The 19,775-nt window shown below is 34.3% G+C and overlaps 1 protein-coding gene across 1 annotated transcript; it reads left to right on the forward strand.

Annotated features, from left to right (window-relative positions):
- Positions 1-248: 248 nt before the first annotated feature.
- Positions 249-9,429, forward strand: LOC104225588 (carotenoid cleavage dioxygenase 7, chloroplastic). The gene is made up of 7 exons (XM_009777427.2): positions 249-999; positions 1,183-1,311; positions 5,301-5,432; positions 7,309-7,596; positions 7,708-7,793; positions 8,273-8,590; positions 9,111-9,429. The coding sequence occupies exons 1-7, from the start codon at positions 249-251 to the stop codon at positions 9,357-9,359; spliced, it is 1,953 nt and encodes a 650-aa protein (XP_009775729.1). The 3' UTR covers positions 9,360-9,429.
- The last annotated feature ends 10,346 nt before the right edge of the window (positions 9,430-19,775 follow it).

The raw sequence follows: 19,775 nt of genomic DNA on the forward strand, positions 1-19,775 counted from the left end.
TTTTATAAGTTTTTTCATATATAAACAATAGATATTATTGAATTACCTTGACTCTTTTGTATGTTTTCGACTTCATATTTCGAATCCTCAGTTAATGAAATTTCTGATTCCATCCAACACAAGGGAGGGAAGGGGGAGTGGGGTTGAGGGTGATGTAAACTTAAGTACATACTATTATATATAGGTATAGTTCGATGGCTTGTTAATTTGTATCACTGTCAGCTCTCTTGAAAATAAAACTAGCCAAAATGCAGGCCAAAGCTTGCCATAATATTATTCCTCCAAAACTTCTGCCACCAGCAAAGTTGCCTTCCACGGCGAGCCACATAACATTGCCAAGCCACGTACCACGAGCCATAACAATAACAACATCACCAACTCATGAAGTTTATACACCAGTACCTGAAATTGATGATACAATTACTGCCTTTTGGGATTATCAATTCCTTTTTGTGTCCCAACGTTCAGAAGCCACTGAACCCATCACCCTTCGTGTCGTGGAGGGCGCCATACCAACCGATTTTCCCTCGGGGAAGTATTATCTCACCGGACCGGGCCTTTTCGCCGATGATCATGGGTCCACGGTGCACCCTTTAGATGGCCATGGTTATCTAAGGACATTTGAAATTGATAGTGGTTCAGGTCAGGTTAAGTTTATGGCTAGGTACATTGAGACGGAGGCTCAGGCCGAGGAGCGGGACCCAGTGACCGGGAAGTGGCGGTTCACTCACCGGGGCCCGTTCTCGGTCCTGAAAGGTGGGAAGATGGTTGGTAACACTAAGGTAATGAAGAATGTGGCTAATACTAGTGTGTTACAATGGGGTGGTAGATTGTTTTGCTTGTGGGAAGGTGGTGATCCTTATGAAATTGATTCTAACACTTTGAAAACTGTTGGGAAATTTGAGCTCATCAACAACTGCAAATCATTAGCACAAGAACAAAAATTTAATGGTGATTTTTTGGATGTTGCTGCTCAAATCTTGAAGCCCGTATTATATGGTATGTACTACTATATACTACAACACATTTTTTTCTTATAACGTATATGCTATTACAGTAATTTAACTTCTTATACTGAGTTACCTGACTTGCTCATTGTTGCAGAGTCCTTTTTATTTTTATTTTTATTTTTAAATATATAAGGTGAGTATCGTGATAAATGTTTTTGGTGGGTATTTTCAGGGGTATTTAAGATGTCTCCAAAGAGATTGTTGTCCCATTACAAGATTGATACTCGTAGAAACAGACTATTGATCATGTCATGCAACGCAGAGGATATGTTACTCCCTCGGAGTAATTTTACATTTTACGGTGAGTTAAGTTGGTTATGAATTTGAATTGATTTTTCGTTTATTTTTTTGGTTTTAGAAAGTAAACAAGTCTTTAAATGGGAAAGAATTAAAGAAACAATGTTTATAAGAAACAAGTATATATCCATTGCACTAATTATTGGTGCTTGTTTCAATAAAGTTTAGATTTTCACGGAGCCAGAATTCTCATTAAGAGAAGTCAAAATATTAAAAAAATCTTACCAAAAAATTAAGGGTGTCATTATATAGTCTATATATATATATATATAGATTTTTAAAAAATTATCGAATTATAGAATATAATTTGCCAGCGAAGGGGTGTCGGTTGGCACCCTTTGGTATATGTGGCTCCGCCACCGTTTCCATGGTAACTTCCACTGTAAAACAGCAGGAAAATGTTGGGGGGAAAAGAGAAACAGATATCTAGACATGTAGGTAAATTGTTTTTTATTACCTTTAAAATAAATTGCTATATATATATATATATATATATCGTTGCACGTGTATATCAAGTATCTATTACATACTTTTTAATATTGTCAATATTTCTCAAAAACAATTTCATAGAAAAAGATTCGCCTTACAAAACATACAACAAATTAACAAAGATTGGACACTTCACAGTTATTCTTATTATGTGAAAAAATGAGTCAAGAACCAATATCTAATAAATCCGACATACTAAACAGCGTCACATACACAGAAAATAGTTAACTTATCAAAATATTGGAAGAAACCATTGAATGGTACATGGACCGGTAGAGTTATAGAAAAAATATGAAACCGGCTTTTAGAAAATTGGATAATAATTAACATAGACTTTATCCAAAATGTTAAGACCTTGAACAAAGACTCATGTTTACGTAAAAATTAGCGTAGAAACTATCTTACATGCTATATGAATATAATGACATGTTATTTCGGCGGTAGCTTAAATAAACCTAAGAACTAATGGAATACAAGAGATTCAAGTATGTAACATAATCGTCAATTGAATAAACAAAGATACACATTGATTGAAGAATCATATTGAAACTTCACCTGGGCATGGTTGACACATATCACTTGTGTGGCTATCAGGGGCGGCCCGGCAAATTTTATGGCCTAAAGCCAAACTTTATGAAGGGCCTTAATTTTTTAATTTTTTTTATTATTTATTTGAAGTCTATTTTTTTAGCTTTTCTTAGATATAAAATTATTAATAATTTCTTATAATCAATAACTCCTAATAAGTATTTCTCAATTGACAATATAGCTAATCCATTTAACCTTTCTTGTAACATTGTTATTCATAGGTAAGATTTTATCAATTTTAATTTTAAAAACTTCTTTCCGCTGAAGCAACGGTAACATAAGTTATGAACATTATTCTATAAGCAATTTAGGCATTTGAAAAAAAAAAATGAAATCGTTTTATTTGATTAAGTGTATCAATTAAACTGTTATCTTGTAATTGTACTATTTTTCTTAATACTTTTAATTCATAAAATAAATCTAAACCATCAATATCTAATTTATTATTATGCTTTAAGGAACATTCAAGATTAAGGCAATATTTTTTCAAATTTTCAATATCTATTGATCTTAGATTTTACTGCCAAATAGAAAACCAAAAATATTTTCATATTCTTCGCATTGTTCAAAATCTATTTTGAAGTGAAAAAATAGCCTTGTCTATTATGTATAAAAGTAATCAACTCTAAAGGACTCTTCAAAAGATTTTGAGATTTCATTAGCAATATTCGCATCAAATTGTTACTTCTAATATATCACACGTTTCTTACTTAATTCAGGTTCGATATTTATTTCAAGTGCAATTTCCTTGGTAGAAATCATAGCAGTTGCAAATCCTTCTTCTTTGTATTTGTTAAAGAAAGAAATCAAACTTTTTCATTTTACAAAACTCTTTTTTAAACTTATACATAATCTGGTAGGTATAAAAAAAAGATGGGCCCCCCACGAATATGGGACCTAAAGTGGTTGCTTTACTTGCTTTATGGAAGAGCCGCTCTAACTATATCTTATGTATTAACTATTCCGAAGATACTTAACAGAGATTTTATCCTTTTCCTTTTCCACAAATCTTCTCACGGAATTGTATCTCATTACCAAAATGCTTGCCAACTGAATGGAAACATTGATTTTTTTAAAAGCAATTTGTTAAAGCTATTTATCTAGTCTTCCCAATCTCTTGAGATATAGAAAAATTCTCCATATTGGTCAGCTTTGTTGCCATTTCTCTTTTTCATTCATGGCTGTGAAGTTGTCTTCTTTAGATAAAATCATATTTGTTTCCTAAAACATGTAACACTGCATATCTACTTTGAATGAGAAAACTTTAGTGCCATCAAGTTGCAGAACAATTAACCTTGCATTCATTTCTAATTCTTCAAAATAATATTAGACACTACGTCAAGAATTAACTTTTGATCATAAGCTAAAATATTTCAAGTTTCATTTTCGTAGGTAATGTCTATTCTAACATTTGTAGAAATAAGATCTCAAAAATCACAAAGCATCAATAAATAACTAATAAGTAAAGTAAAGAAAGTAGAACTCGATTTTATCACTTTCTTCTTCAATCATCACCCTGAAGTTGACATCTTTATGGGAGACTATTTGATGCCAAAATATATTACATAGGTTGCTGCAAAAAAAGTTTTATATCTACCTGACCAAATGGTTCCATCTTTATTTGCACAAGACTTGTTGCTCACTTGACATTATTTCTAAAAATCTGCAAAAAGTCCTAGATAAACTATATGAGAGAAGAACATAAATTCCAAGTGGACCACTAATTCCAATTTCGAAGTATGGTTGGTGTGTCTGTTTTCTTCATGTAATGCCAAGTGCAAAACTGCCATTGCTTTTGCAAATCTGCTCAATATTCCCACACCTTTCGTTTGTATCACAATATAAAAGCCATAGTAGAAGGGAGGATCAGTGGTACTTCATTAAGTTGAGAGAAAGTATTGGCATGAGCTTGTTCGGTTACATGATTTTTTTTCCTTACAGTATAATAGCAAAATAAAAAGTTTTTTCCCTACATTAGTCACTAACCAGTGGAACGGATGGTAGTCAAGAGATCACAATTTAAACTGCAGAATGCGAACCTATTAGCCGAACATTGTTCTCTGATTTCTTCCTTATGGTTTAAATTTTCCTCTAGATGTTGTTATATGTATTCAGGATCAAAGTATATGCTTTAATTGACTATTATTAAATGTTCTTAATTGAAGCATGAAGAATATATTGGAAGTGCAAAAAATGTGCAGGTTGAGTTGGTTATCAAAAATTGTGTGGGACTTAAGTTAGACACAAACATGAAAATTGAAAGACGAATTCAAGAGGAACCAACCTTTTCTTCAAGGTGTTTGACCGTTTACTTTTTATTCAACAAACCGTTGGATCATAATTGATGTGGAATGCTAATTAACACTTATTTTCTTCACTGCCTGTCCAAGAGTTTCAATTAATGCTTCCAAGCAGAGATGCATTCTGCAAAATAAGAAGCTGCTATCGTTTCGTTATTTGTTGCGTCTTTTCATTTGGGACTGTTGCTAAGTGTTGGGATCTTTTTATTCTTTGTATATATATTTAAATAGGGTATTTAGGTTTTAGAAGGTTATTAAGGTAATTTAACTTTTCAATTAAAGGGTTCCTACTTTTAATATAGTATAGATAGACAAAGAGGATATTCGTAGAGCCTTAATTGGTACAGTACTAAATGGATGCCTTTCATCTAAAACAAGGAGGAGAAAAGACAGAGCTAAGGATAAACAAAGTATAATTTTTATGTTTCCAATGATCCAACTTCATATGTTGATGTTTGTTTGTATCAACATCACATGCAATGCTACGATAACAAGAGAACGACAAAGCTAATATAAAAGTAAATAAATCCAAATCATGTTAATTTCTTTGGTTTAATTTTGTTCTTCGTTTTTGTCTCTAATATATACTTTTGGTTTAATTTGTTTTATTCTCTAGAATTCGATTCCAACTTCCAGCTGCTGCAAAGCCAAGAATTCGACATACCAGATCACTTAATGATACATGATTGGGCTTCTACAGATACTCATTACATATTGTTTGGAAATCGCATCAAGCTTGATATTCCTGGTAATTACTTAACCTTCAGAATTTACCAGAGAACTTTAAATTATTATTATCTCAGATTTAGAAGTAAAAAAAGGAATGAAGCTTTGATTTAGGTAACTTCTTAAAGCAAAAACTGCATAGTCGCTTCCAAAAATAACAACCGATAAAATATATATTATATACATCTATATCCATATCTATCTATCTATACTATATTAAAAGTACGAAAACCTTTAGCGAAATGTCGTTCGCCTTTTTTATCCTTTTAAAATAGAGTTCACATTGAACAAAATCGTAATTCAAATTATTTTTCTAATATTTAGGATTTAAATCTACTAAAATGTTGATTATTAGATATTTTCTTATTTGAACTGATATAACTTTCCTTATCTGAATTGAGTAAACGATCCTATATTTAAAACTTTACAATCAATTAAAATTTACCTTATATATAAATTATATACTACAATATTTAGACATTGGCTTATAATAAACTTTAACTTCAACTAAAATTATATCCACTTCGAATTTATGTAAATTATCTAGCGATGGACTAAATTCGATTCATATACAAATCCATAATGGTAAAATCGAAAGAATACAGTTTGTCTAGAATAGCATCTATTCCTCTAATAAAGAAGTTATTTTTCCAAGTTGATTTTTATTAGAGTTCTGCAACTTTTTACTGTTAATTGGACGAATATTTAATATAGTTAAAATAAGATATTTTGTGAAATAAAATTATTTGACCTATGGAAAAAGTATCAATATCTAGGAATCTAAAATCAAATTAAGATTTTAATTATTTTATACAAATCATTTTCTTATATTTGAACAATATAACACTAGTGTAATTCCTTTCGTATTACCTCTGAATTATATATATATGAACTATAATATATTTTCATATAATATTTGAACTACTTTTCTATTCAAACATTATTTTTTATCCATCAATCATTTTTTTCGTATAATATTTAAATACTACACTCGATAATTTCAACAAGTAACAAAAAAATATTTGACAATATAAAAGAGAAAGAAAGAATTTGACCGTCAGAATAACATTTAAATATTGGATGACCTAATATTAACGATTTGAATCAGTAAAAGTAAACTACTTCCTCTAATGTTGAAACAAATAACTAAATCTTGCATTTATTCCAACAAACAATAGTTCTCTTACCGAATTAACCATATGGGATTATCATCCATTATTTTACAGCTTGTTTGGATGGTTGTTACCTATTGTATCGCATCGTATTGTTACTTTAACTACAATGTTTGTTTTAATTGTTATTTAAATTTTATTGTATCGTATCGTTAAATCTATCGTTACGTAACGATGAAATATGCCACTTTATGTAGCCACCGATTTGGTGTGGTTGCGTCGTTTCCTTGTCTTTTTCTCTTAATCTCATCCTTCATTATTATTAAATAATTTTATTTTATCACTTACCCTACCTTTCTATATACCGTACCATAATTTTTCTTTATAATATTGCAAGTTTATTCATCATATTACTGATGTGCGATACCATAAAACGATGACAAAATGACACAATCTATCGAAACATTGTATTCACTAAACGATACAGTACATTACAATACAATACGTTACGATACATTATGAAACGATACGTAACAACCATCCAAACAAACTGTTAAAGAACTCATGGTTTTTTTTAATTTTTAGTTTATAACTCACATACGTTTAATAATATTTATTTAATTTTTAAAAATTAAATACTCATTAATACAGGGTACACGCGCAAAGCGCGTACCCTAAAACTAGTATATTAAAATAATATACATATAACACACACACTAGATAAAGATGAATTCACTTAAGAACTAAAAACGATTATGTCTAATAGCAATAAATTTGGAAGTGCAGGGTCAATGACAGCAGTATGTGGATTGTCGCCAATGATATCTGCACTATCAGTAAATCCAAGCAAAGCAACATCTCCAATTTATTTGCTGCCTAGATTTCCTGATGATCATAAGCAAAGAAATAATATTGCACAAAGAGAGTGGAGAAAACCCATAGAAGTTCCTAGACAAATGTGGGTGTTACATGTTGGAAATGCCTTTGAAGAGAAAGATGAGAATGGAAATGTGGATATACAAATTCAGGCTTCTGGTTGCTCTTATCAATGGTTCAATTTCCAGAAAATGTTTGGTAAATACTAGTAGTAACACTAGCTCCTCCAATTGATGCCCTTAGAATTTCTGCTATTTTCCAATTAAATATTATAAATGGAAATTTTGTTTTTGCTCCATGTGTTTCCAGGCTACGATTGGCAAAGTGGCAAACTTGATCCTTCAATGATGAATGTAGAAGGAGGAGAAGAAAAGCTATTGCCGCACTTAGTTCAGGTCTTTTTCTTTCTCCTGCAACTGTTTAGGGATATTTTAGAGTTAATTTTTTATATACGAAAAAGTAACTACTTATCATAAATGAAATTAGTAATGTGATAAGGTTGTCAACCTACTAAAATAAAATTACACATAATAGTGTAAGAATTATTTATACTATCAAGTTAAATCTTATTCTTCTCTGGTCTAACTGTCTAAGTGTGTATGTCAATATATGCATCACATTTAACTTAATTTGTTTGTGTATAAAAAGTTAGGCTATATTAAATTTTTATGTGAGCACTTAGGATTTAGTTTTATTTTTTTATGTATGTACATATTCGAATTTAATTAAATGGGTCCAATTGAACCTAAAAAATGGTTGGGGCTATCAACTCGGATAACCAAAATTATATCATCTTTGTGGCAGTACTATCACAGCCAAAAGATATATAAAGTATTTCTGAGATTTTCTTGAAATAATAATTATGCTATTGCAGGTATCCATAAGCTTGGATACAAATGGGAATTGCATGAAAAGTTCAGTAAATGACCTAAACCCTCAGTGGGATAAAGCTGCAGATTTCCCTGCCATGAATCCAGATTATTCTGGCAAGAAAAATGAATATGTTTATGCAGCAACTTCTTCCGGTTCTCGCCAAGCACTGCCACATTTTCCCTTTGACACAGTTGTGAAACTAAACACTGCTGATAAATCAGTTCGTAAGTGGTCAGCTGGTAGAAGGAGATTCATTGGCGAGCCTGTTTTTATCCCAAGGGGAACTACAGAAGATGATGGATACCTTCTTGTCGTTGAAGTAAGCAATTCATTCATCGTTATTTATTTTTGCATTTAACTTTGTTATTTACACGGTCACAATATTTTAGGGCCCGTTTCGCCAGAAAAAAAATTCTTTTTTTCTATAAAAGAATCAGCATTTGGCCATCAAAATTTCAATCTTTCAATTGGAGCTGAATTTTTCGAAATTTGAAAAACTCGAAAAAACTATTTGTCAAAGCACTCACACAATTTCAAAAACAGTTCCAAATTGTATTCATGTCTAAACACAACTCTAGTTTCCAAATACCATTTTCAACTTGAAAAAAAAAACACTTTTTTCGAAATTTCACAATTCTTATGTCCAAACACCCACTTAATCTATTGTAACATGTAACTTACCTTGTTTTTTCAAATACATTAATCCCATAGTTTATGAAAGGCTACGCGTACGTAATGACCTAGTAGTGTAAAAGAATTGTACAAAAGTTAAACATAAATTTTTATAACAAACTTCAGCATATATACTTACTATAGTATTCTTATGTGGAAATTTGCAGTATGCAGTGTCAACACAAAGGTGCTATCTTGTAATTTTGGATGCACAAAGAATTGGAGAGAAGAATGAAGTGGTTGCAAGACTTGAAGTCCCAAGACACTTGAATTTCCCACTTGGTTTTCATGGCTTTTGGGCTCCTAGCAACACTGGCAATGGGAATTTACCAAATTTTGAATCCAAATGCAAGGATTCATGGTCAATGCTGGAGGAAAACATGGTTAATCTTGGGAACTCAAAAAACTCAAGGTAGCTGCAGCTTCAAAGAGGAACTTCTCTTCTTCTTTTGTTTTCGCTAAACAATGTTTTCATGTATACATGTCCATTTTTACCAAAAAGAAAAAAATGTAGGCATCCATGTCCATTAGTATATAGCTTTATTCAAAAGTGTTATTTGTAAAATAGTTCATTCGTATACCAGAATCAAGAAGATCAGTTCCAATAATGTACATTGATTCTTTTACTTCTGATGTTTCGTGTTCATTTAACTTTATCCGAAGTTTAGTTTGAAGCCAATGTAGGTTGTAGCTGCATACAGGATTTTACTAGGTATGGGGTTTGTTTTCAGTAGGTGGTAATTATAAAATATGATGCATACTAGTTTGGATCCTACTCCCCTATTTCCTAGTTTTTACATTTCTTCAAGTTCCTACTTAGATTTGAGACATTTGTCATGGTTAAAAATTAATGAGATTTAATTGAATAAATTAAAGCTTTAACCATAATTAAAGTATTTACCTCCTTCTTTATTCATTTCCAAATAATATCTTTGGTCTCTTTAAACGGTGAACTTGCTATAATTCTACTACTCTTTTCTCTCCATTTTAGCTTATTACTCCTCTTATTCTTTGCTTTTTGAGATGTTACTTTATAAACTATAACATATTGCTTTATTTAAGTTGTTGTGCGGTGGTATCTAAGATTATCTAACATTCCTTCTCTCTTTTTTTTAGTAATTATTTTTCCACGAGTTAATTTTTCTTTTCACTTATAAAAAAAAACTTCTTGTATTCTCATTAAAAAATAAAAAAATATTAGAAGTAAATTCCAATATTTGACAATAAAAATTAAAGAATGGTACAAATCCATTTTGATGCTCAACTTGAGTTGCCATTTCTCTGTTATTTTGTATTTTCCTCAAAATAGATTTGTACCATTCTTTAATTTTTATTGTCAAATGTTGGAATTTACTTCTAATATTTTTTTTTAATGAGAATGTAAGAAGATTTTGTAGAAGTGAACAATAATTAACTCATGAAAAGAAAACCACTACAAGAAATAGAGAAGGAATGTTAGATAATGTGTAGTTATAATTATGGAATTGTAAAGATATTATTTGGGAATGATTATAGAAGGAAATAAATACTTTAACTATGGCTAGAGTTTTAGTTTATTTATTAAATCTCATCTATTAATTTTTAACCATGACAAGTGTTTCAAATCTAAGTAGGAACTTGGAGAAATGTAGAGACTGAGAAATGGAAGGGAGTTGGATCCTACTAGTTTAAGTACATGTCTACTAGAAATAAGAGTGTTAGAGTAGAAATGAAGGGGAACAAACACCCATTTAGGGGTCGTTTGGTATGAGGTATAAGAAGGAATAAGGGTGGTATAAAAATTTAATATCACCTTAATACTCTGTTTGGTTAGCAAATCAGGTATAAGTTATTTCGGTGTTAATTTTAACACCGGAATAACTTATACCTTATAGAAGGTGGGGTAATTAGCAACGGTATAACTTATACCTTCTTCTTAGAAATTATGCAATTGTCATTCTTAATACAACATATCAAACAGTGAATAAACAATAATCTCAGCATAACTAATTCCAGCATAACTTATCTCAATATAACTTATATCGGCATAAGCCGTATTCCAACCAAACGACCCCTTAAGGGCGTAGCATTTTGGCCATTTCCATTTTCTTGTTTGTTGGTAGGTTTAATTACGGGACCTCTTAATTAAAATAGTTATTACGATTGGGTTATACTAAAATTAAATCTCACTCTTAATCATCGATATAGATTTCAAATAACTGCTCCATCTGATGAGAAAGATTGGCATTTTGCTTCAATAGATATTGTAGTCTCACTGTTTATCCTCAAATTCGGATAACAAATAAACTTATATTGTGGTTTTAAAGATATGTGATTTCGTCCAATACCAATTGATAAGCAAGAAAATAAATAAATAGATTAGAGAATAAAATAAATCAAACTAGTATGCTAGTCAGGTCTTGACCTCGACTCGGGATAGTCTCGAGGTGAAATAGTAAGAATAGTAAATGATAAAGCAACTTGTTGATACCCAATTTTTCCCTATATATTTTCAATATGCAAAATAACTTCAAAATAGCATATAAAGGCATACATAAGCATGTCAAAGTATTTTATTATTTTTTCCATAATTTTTAAGGTTTTTAAATTGATTTATTTTCCTTTTTCATCCATAAAATCTCCAATAATTGTTTTCAAAATTATTATTTTGATAATTCATCTATTTTATTTTTATATTTATGCCAAAATATGGCTAAAATAATTTTTACGTATTTTTACAATTTTATTTAGTATTTTTAAGGCTAAATTGCACATAATTACAATATTAGCCATTTTAACGTTTAATTGTGTCTTATATTCATAAAATTGACGCTTGTATTTTTAAATTGTTAATTATGTGTTATAAATCATGTTAGCCCTTTTAATTTAGTTTTTAGAAATCATTTACTCTTTTTATAATTTTTTAAAAAAAAAGAGGAAAATTGGCTATTTAAATAACAGCCCATTTGTATTCAAATTTTGGCCTAAATTGAACCCCAATTCCCCAGCCCAATTCCGAATTAAACCCGATCCTAGCCCAATTTTAACCCTACCTAAACCCGGATTTCCCACCTACCCTTTTAATCTAGGTCATTGATCATTCAGATCAACGGCCACCATTCACCCTTCCATAATTAAACCCAAATGACCCCTTAACCTAATTCATTTCTCACCATCTGCCGCATTTGAATCCCTCTCCTCTCAATTCTCTCTGCAGCCTCACATAAACCCTAGCCGCCGCCGCCCAATTCCACCCTAATCCCTTGCAATCCCTACCTAATTCATGGGCTCCCATGTCGATTTGAGGCGTGTACTCGTCTCTTATGCCTGCTGGTTACCTATTTTCGTGATTTCATGGATAGATCTCAAAGGGATCTAGTCCAGTCTTGGTTCAACTTCTATCTATGGCCTTCCTCCGGCCATTTATGGTTGTTCAAGTCAGATCCTTTACTTTTCTGGCTAGATCGGTAACTTTTCAAAGTCTCTATCACTTTCTTTGGGTTCTCTGAAACCCTAGCTCTAAGAGTTTTTCGATTTTTCTTTCAGATCTGTTTTAGATTTGTGCCTGTTATGAACTTCTTGATGTTTTTCAAAAAGGGTTTTCGATTTTCTTTCAAAGTGACTCTTCGTTTTCAAACTAGGGTTTCTTAGACTCTTTTCAAAGATCTTTTCTCCGATTTTTCAGTAATGTTTTGCTTTGTTTAACGATTTGCTTATATTTTTTCTTTTATCTGGTTCCTCGTGTTAAAAACCCTAAGTATTTTGGTTTATCCGAGTTCTGAAGATGCATTTGTTTGTGTGTGTGTATACTTGTTTCGATTAAGCTTTGTGTTTGAATCCTCTTCCCTGTTTGACTTATCTGATTCTGAGTTCTTACTATTGTGGAAACCCTAATTTCTTAAAAGGTTTTCCTTACTTGTTACTGCGAGATCTTTACTTATTTCTGACTCTCTTTACATGTTGGACTGGTTTCTTCACTTTGACTCTACGTGTGAGCCCTGACTATTTGACTTGGTTGACTACTAAGCCCTAGCTTACTCTTGTTACTGCTGCATGTTTGTATGCATCCAGTTGTTTCTTTTGCCAATGCGTTTGGCCTTGCATGTCTGATATTTCTGTTCGTTCTATTTATATGCTGAAGTGCAGAGTCATGATTCTTTCTTGATTACTCTTGATTTCCTCAATATTACGACTGATTGCAAAGGGTTCTCTTATAAACCCTAATTTTTACTCATTCGTTTAAAATTGATTGATTCCCATCCTTAATTATTGTGATGTTTTACCTTGTTGAATCATTTCCCAAAATTAAGCATATTTTGTACTTAGACTCAATTATTTACTTAATTCTTTTACTTCCCCCTTATATGGCAAGAATCAATCTGTCCCCAAACTGATTTCTTTCCTTTATTTGACCCTGTTAGTATCCGTTTGAGCAGTAATTTCCTGATTAAAGGGAAGTACTTGTATTGATTGATTCTAATTGTGATTGTTTCCATGTCTGTATTTACTTTTTAACTTATTCTTTACTCGTTTTCAAAACTATAAATACCCTATCCTCTCTTCTTTAAACACACGAACAATTTGAGTTCAGAACACACACCTGCACTCAATACTCTCTTTCTTTACTATTACTTGTGCTACTGCTTTGTCTAGCCGGCTGAAAGCCAAGGTTAGGCTGTGGAATCCTTCTTACTTTTCCTTTCTGCACTTTGCTTCTCTACTGGTATGTCCTAGTTAATTTTTTAAGCCTCAACAACAACATGTTTCTTTAGTTACTTCAGTTTCTTTCACTCTTGCCTACTTATGCTTATCTTTCTGCATTCAAGTTACATTATTAGCATGTTGTAATATGCTCCCTTCCCCCCTTAGATTAATGCTCCCCTATATGTGTGCTCTGTTAGTCACTTGTTGTGTACTTGTTGTTTTATGAATCCCAAAACCCCATATCCCCTCTATGTGTTTGTATTCTTTTGGCTGGTTTGTGACCATGCCAGCATCAGCTATTGCTGTGCATGACCAAATCAGACCCCTGCTAGGGTCATGTGCTTATAGACAATGTATCCCCAAAATCCCTTGACCCCTTTGTATGACTACTGATTCTGTGTAGTTATGAGTTTTACTACTGCAATTGATTTCAATCACCTCTATTACTAATTGCTTTCAAAATGGACTATCATTCCAGTTTTTAAAATAAATCTCTTTCAACATGTGTTCTACATTTCCAGTATATTCTTAGAATCTAGGTTCTGTCCCTCTTGTGTGAGCCTTGCCTTAGGACCCTTAAGCTCCCTCTGAACTTGGACACATAAGGGCTGGCCCCTCCACACTGCACTCATTCTGTCTGGTTATGCAAATCTGGATGTGAGCACTACCCGGGATCCTTTGAGGTCCTTAGGAAACTTTGACATACCCAGGTATGAGAAAGACTTTGAAATATTGGCATTGAAGTGGTTCATTACATAACATAGAGAGGAAGTCAAGATCAGGCTTCCTTTGGTTGTAATTTCTTATTTCTGCACTTCTTTTGTAATTCAATCATTTGGTCTGTAATAATTTATAAACAATATTGGGGTGATTAGTGAAAAAGGGTGGGTAGCCGTGTATTGTGGGTAAATTGGGTAGATAACATGCCTATAGAGTCTATTTTGATTCAAATATGGTCCGTTAGATAACATGCCTATAGGATCTGCTCTGGTTTAAAATAAATTTTGCATGTTTTACTTTCACACAATTAGAAATCATGTCTATAGGATCTAAATGGCTTTAATAATAAAGATCATGCCTATAGGGTTAAAACCAGCTTTATAATTAGATAGCATGCATATAGGGTGTAAAGTAATTGAAGTTCAGTTTTCAATACATCATATATTCAGATTCGTCTCCCTGGAAATCATGCCTATAAGTCCAAAGTCAGCTTTTAATACTTATATACCATGCTTATAAGATCTAAATAGCTATAATAGAAATTATGCCTATAAAACTTAAAACCAGTGTAGTTGGAGAAGCCGTTTAGTTCACGTTGTTTATTCTGAATTGGATTAGTTAATTAATTTGCCGCTTCTTTAATAAGTCTTCAAACACTGCCTTAAATTAATACCGTTAGAAAGCATGTCTATAGGATCTCAAGTTGTCCGTTTAAAATTAATCACTGCTCTACTACATTCCTAATCAATATAGATATCATACTCATAGGACATCACTACTACGCCTAGGCAAGCCTTAGGTAATTACTCCAATAAAATTGGAATCTACCTTTGTTTAATTACCAACTGCTACAACCAGCAGGCAAGCCTGATTCAGACTTCTTTTTTGAGTTATATAATGAATCTGGTTCTGACTCAAACTCTGCTTTAAATTTTTTTTAAAATTCAGACCTTAACTGTATTTAAGTCATGCTATTTATATACATTGTTTGCGGAGGTATACATGCGCCTTCTAATTGTTTATATGTTCCCCCCTCAAGATGCAGTCATACGTGTTTTTGTATGTTGCCTTAGCCTTTTTACCTTTAAACCTAAGGGTCAGCCTAAACCATCCCTCTTATAGGAATAGTAGTCCTAAATTCCTCTGGTACTAATAGGAATGAGACGGGTAGTAGCATGCAATAGAGGTCGAGACCAAACCGCGCTTTAATACCTTCACGGGGTGGGAAGAGTAGATATGGATATGATGACCGGTGCGCCAATACCACGTGTATTCCCTCTTTTGAGGAGTGTCATATTGGGTATTGCATTGAGGTGATCCATATTACAAACAAACCTAGGACCCCCCTTTTATTTTTTTACAAGTATGTCTAGCTTATAACTCTTTTCCAAAGCCCTGCCTTTCAATAATTGTTTGCACTTGTGTATTTAGACGTAAATCCCCTATTACTTGAGCTTTTATTTGTTTACTTGCTAATTGCAAATTCAAAAAAACTATCTGGTCGGGAACCACACTAGTGGATTCTGAGGGGTGCCTAACACCTTCCCCTTAGTATAATATCAAGCCCTTGCTCTATCTCTGGTTATCAAACATAGTTGTAGTTGAACCTTATAGGTGCCCTAACGCACCTTAAAATCGTTAGGTGGCGACTCTTCAGAACACCCAATTCCCAAAGGGAAATGAGTCATTACACCCCATGAATGTCGAAACCCGGACTCCTCTCCGACTGAAGGGGAATACGGGGGGTGCGACACAACTCCGATGAACTGTAAGTGAAATAGCAGAAAAGTAACGGGTGTATATATTCGTATCAGTGAACAATGAATTGATGAACAACAGAGAAAAATTATATTGCTTTGATCTGTATCAATGTAAGGTCTCTACAAATGATGGGGAGCCTCCTTTATATACTAAAGGAATCCTATATAGTACAATTCTAACTATGGAAGTAAATCCTATGATTGGTACAAATAACCGCCCTTGATTTGATATGCTCCGAGATTTCTGCCGTGATCTCCGATCGGTTACAGATATCTCACCTTTCTGTTATTACATTTCACTCGAAGTCGGTTGTACTTAGTCTCGACTGTTGTTGGCCTCGGTCTCTACGGACACTTCAATCTTTGGACTCGTTGCCTCATCTTCGAGCTCGGGTCTGATTCATTACGAGGTCATCCCTGACACAACTCCCTTGTCTCGATCAAATAGCAAAATCAGGTAGGACCGATTTTGACCGTATATAAATAGTTCTCTCGTTTCTTAGAGTGTAATGAGAAGAAATGAACTGAGCCTTTAATTTTGCCCTTCGACCAATTATGATGTCAGCCACGTGACATAGGCGATGGAGGCGATTGAACCGTCGTGCTGCACGGTTCTCAAGGTCATTAATTTGTGTCAGTTGCTAGTCGGCCACTAGTGCCCTTGAACCGTCACGGCAAACATTATAAATAGACCAGCTTCACAATTTTTCCAAAGGGGCAATCGGTGGATGTATCCTAAGGGGTTAGTTTTGAGGCCCTTCGAAATGAAGGGAATGCCCCAAGTGACTTGCTTGTGGCAATAGACATTAGTGATTCGCCAACCCTCCCATCATTCTCCGATGGCAAATTGAGGAAGCTCGGGCCATGGGGACCCCCGATGCGGGAATGACCCAAGAAGGGGAGGACCTTTTCCGTGGTTGCTTCACGGGGGTCGAAAACGTTCCCGCTCTGGACACATCGAGCATCTTTGACGAGGCTCATCGACTCCTGAGTCAGGTAAGCCTTAGCCCCCTTTATCAATATCATTTTTGTCTTTTTGTTTTTCTCTTATCTGACTTTCCTTTTTTTTCATAGGCCTTGACACTTCACTAAGAAGCATTTTCGAAATCCTGGGCAGAGCTGGACCGGTGTGAGGCCAATCTCAAAAGGCTCACCGAGGAGAGAGACGCCCTCAAACTCCTCTATGTGCAAAAAGAAGAGTAGATCAGGGACCTCCAAGCTGAATTGGCGAGAGCTCATAAAGAGCAGACCGATCTCATCGAGCAGGTAACATACATTTTTGGGAGCTTGACATATTAATTTGATATTGGCGACTAACGCTCAGATCCTGCAGGTTCATCAGAAGGTTGAAAAGATTGAGCAGCTTTGTGAGGAGGCTGAGGTGAAAGAGGCAAAGACTTTGGGGTGGAAGCAGAACATGGACCGCCTCGCCTCGGAAAAAGATATGGTCCGAACCTAGCTGTCTTTGGTTGAGCGTCAACTCCAAAGTGTGAAGGAGGAGAGCTTGGCCCGAGCCAAGAAAATCGAAGAGCTCGAATCTCGGTTGGTCGTTGAGCTTGCAAAAGCCACATCTGAGGGAGAAAAAATAAAGGCCGAGGCGGAAGCGGTCGTGGCCTTCTACCATGCTGATGCTGAAGCCACTAACTCTCGAGCAAAGGACATCTCTGACAATGCTAAGATTCGATTATCATGTGTTGCCGATCATGCTAAGTGCCAGTCTTGGAGAGAGACTTTCTAAGAGATTCATGCTCGTGGCTTTGACCTAACAGCCGATATCGAGAATGCGAAAGTGTTAGAGGACGAAGCCAAAGCTTTTCTATCTAGTGAGGATGACTCCAGGAGCGCAAGTGAATCCGAGAGCAAAGAAGATGAAAATGAAGCTCCCGAGGGAAGATTAGGCACTTAGAACGTTTTCTTCTTTTTGGATTTTTATGTAAGACCCTGAGTGGTCTTTGTAAATACTCTCATATATATGAAAGATCCTTTTTCTTTCCGATCTGTCTCTGATTTCTATTTCGTGAAAAGTTTGTTTTGCTTCCACCTTATGATAATTCCGATATACTTCAGGTCTTGTGAGAAATTTGACTCACTTCGTTGCTTTTGTGAAAATTTTATTAAAATCGGATTGCTATAGTTTCTATAGTCAAGTGAGTATTTAGCTTGAACTCAGAGTGGTAAAAACCCTTGGGTTTTGGTTAAGCGAGAGCGAGTCCTCGAGCTCAATAATGTAATGGCCCTTAGGCTCTTTAATCGGGCCGATATGGCCTCAAAATAGTGGCTTTTTCCCTTTTTCGGCTTTAAAAGTTTTAATTTGTTATGCCTTAGCATGAGATAAATCTTTTCCCATCAGGATTCTCGAGGGGTAGAGTTATCAAAAACTTTGTTATGCCTTAGCATAAGTTTGTTCGAGAGTTTGAAAATTTTAGTACCCCTTAAGGTTTTCGAGGGTTGATGTTATCGAAACCCTTTGTAATTTTGTTGAGGGTAGCCTTATTTAACCAATTTTATAAAAATATTTAAAGGCCTGTTTAATTATGGAATTCGGACATCTCCGTACCATGTTGGTTTGGTCGTAGCCTTTAATTTGATATTTGCCCATTGGGCTTGTCTATCGATTATACTTCAAACTTGTTCGAAGTATTAGTCCCCGAGTGGGGTGATCGTGGCCTATAAAATCGAGGATTGCCCTTTTAAGGTCTTGAGGTTTCGAAGTTTAACAATTCGAGCATGTCGATTTTCGGATGATAGTCCCCGAGTACGGGGTTAATTGCTCGAGCTTTAGTTGTGATTGGCTCTTAAGCCGGTTTCCGTAAAATATCGTAAGTACTAAATTGCAAAGTAGAAATTCCACTAAGGCATGGAACACCTGATAAGTAAAAAAAGGTACTTCTTTCAATAGATCATTCATGTGTACATATTTTTCATTAGGGCTCGGGCAACCTACATGGGCACGGTTCGTTTGACCGTTTGACCCTTTATAAAATTTCCTATCGAGACCATATTGACACGAAGCATCTTCTTTGAAAACAAAAAACCCGAGAGTGATGCCCCCAATATTCGAGGTTGAATGTAAAGAAGCCTCGGATACTGTTAAATTGTCCCCAGGTAGCACATATAATTGTTGCCTCATTAAAAACCGCGTCGGACCCATTTGGGATAAAAACCAATCTAAGGGGAAAAGAGTGCAATGCGTGCTTTGAAACCTAAGGTCTTCGTGTTGAAGAGATTCTCGACGTCTTCGATCGAACACCTGCAATAAGTTAGTATCAAATACAAATGAAAAGGGAGAAAGTCATACCTTGGCAATAATATCATTTGAGGAGTAATATGTTCCAATTCTTTGTCAATTGTTCGCCCACCATTATTCCAAGTTTGTAAGATCCCTTTTCGATGACACCGAAGACCTTATATGACCCTTCCCAATTTGGGCCGAGCTTCCCTCCGTTTGGGTCTCGAGTATTGAGGGTGACTTTTCTCAGAACTAAGTCCCCTAATTTGAAGTGTCGAAGATTGGCTCTTCGATTATAATATATTTCGATTCGCTGTTTCTGGGCGGCCATTCGAACAAGGGCGGCTTTCCATTTTTCGTCAAACAATTCGAGGCTTGTGCTCATAGCATCGTGATTTAATTCTTCCGTTATGCACCGGAGTGGTTCCCACAAGTACCTT

The sequence above is a fragment of the Nicotiana sylvestris genome, chromosome 1 (assembly GCF_000393655.2).
Source record: "Nicotiana sylvestris chromosome 1, ASM39365v2, whole genome shotgun sequence".
Taxonomy (NCBI): Eukaryota; Viridiplantae; Streptophyta; class Magnoliopsida; order Solanales; family Solanaceae; genus Nicotiana; species Nicotiana sylvestris.

Excerpts from the sequence above, each read along its gene's own strand:
- LOC104225588 (XM_009777427.2), top strand. The coding sequence starts at position 249 with ATGCAGGCCAAAGCTTGCCATAATATTATTCCTCCAAAACTTCTGCCA. Across the intron at positions 1,000-1,182 it reads CTTGAAGCCCGTATTATATG|GGGTATTTAAGATGTCTCCA; the intron begins GTATGTACTACT and ends GGGTATTTTCAG. Across the intron at positions 7,597-7,707 it reads CAATTTCCAGAAAATGTTTG|GCTACGATTGGCAAAGTGGC; the intron begins GTAAATACTAGT and ends ATGTGTTTCCAG.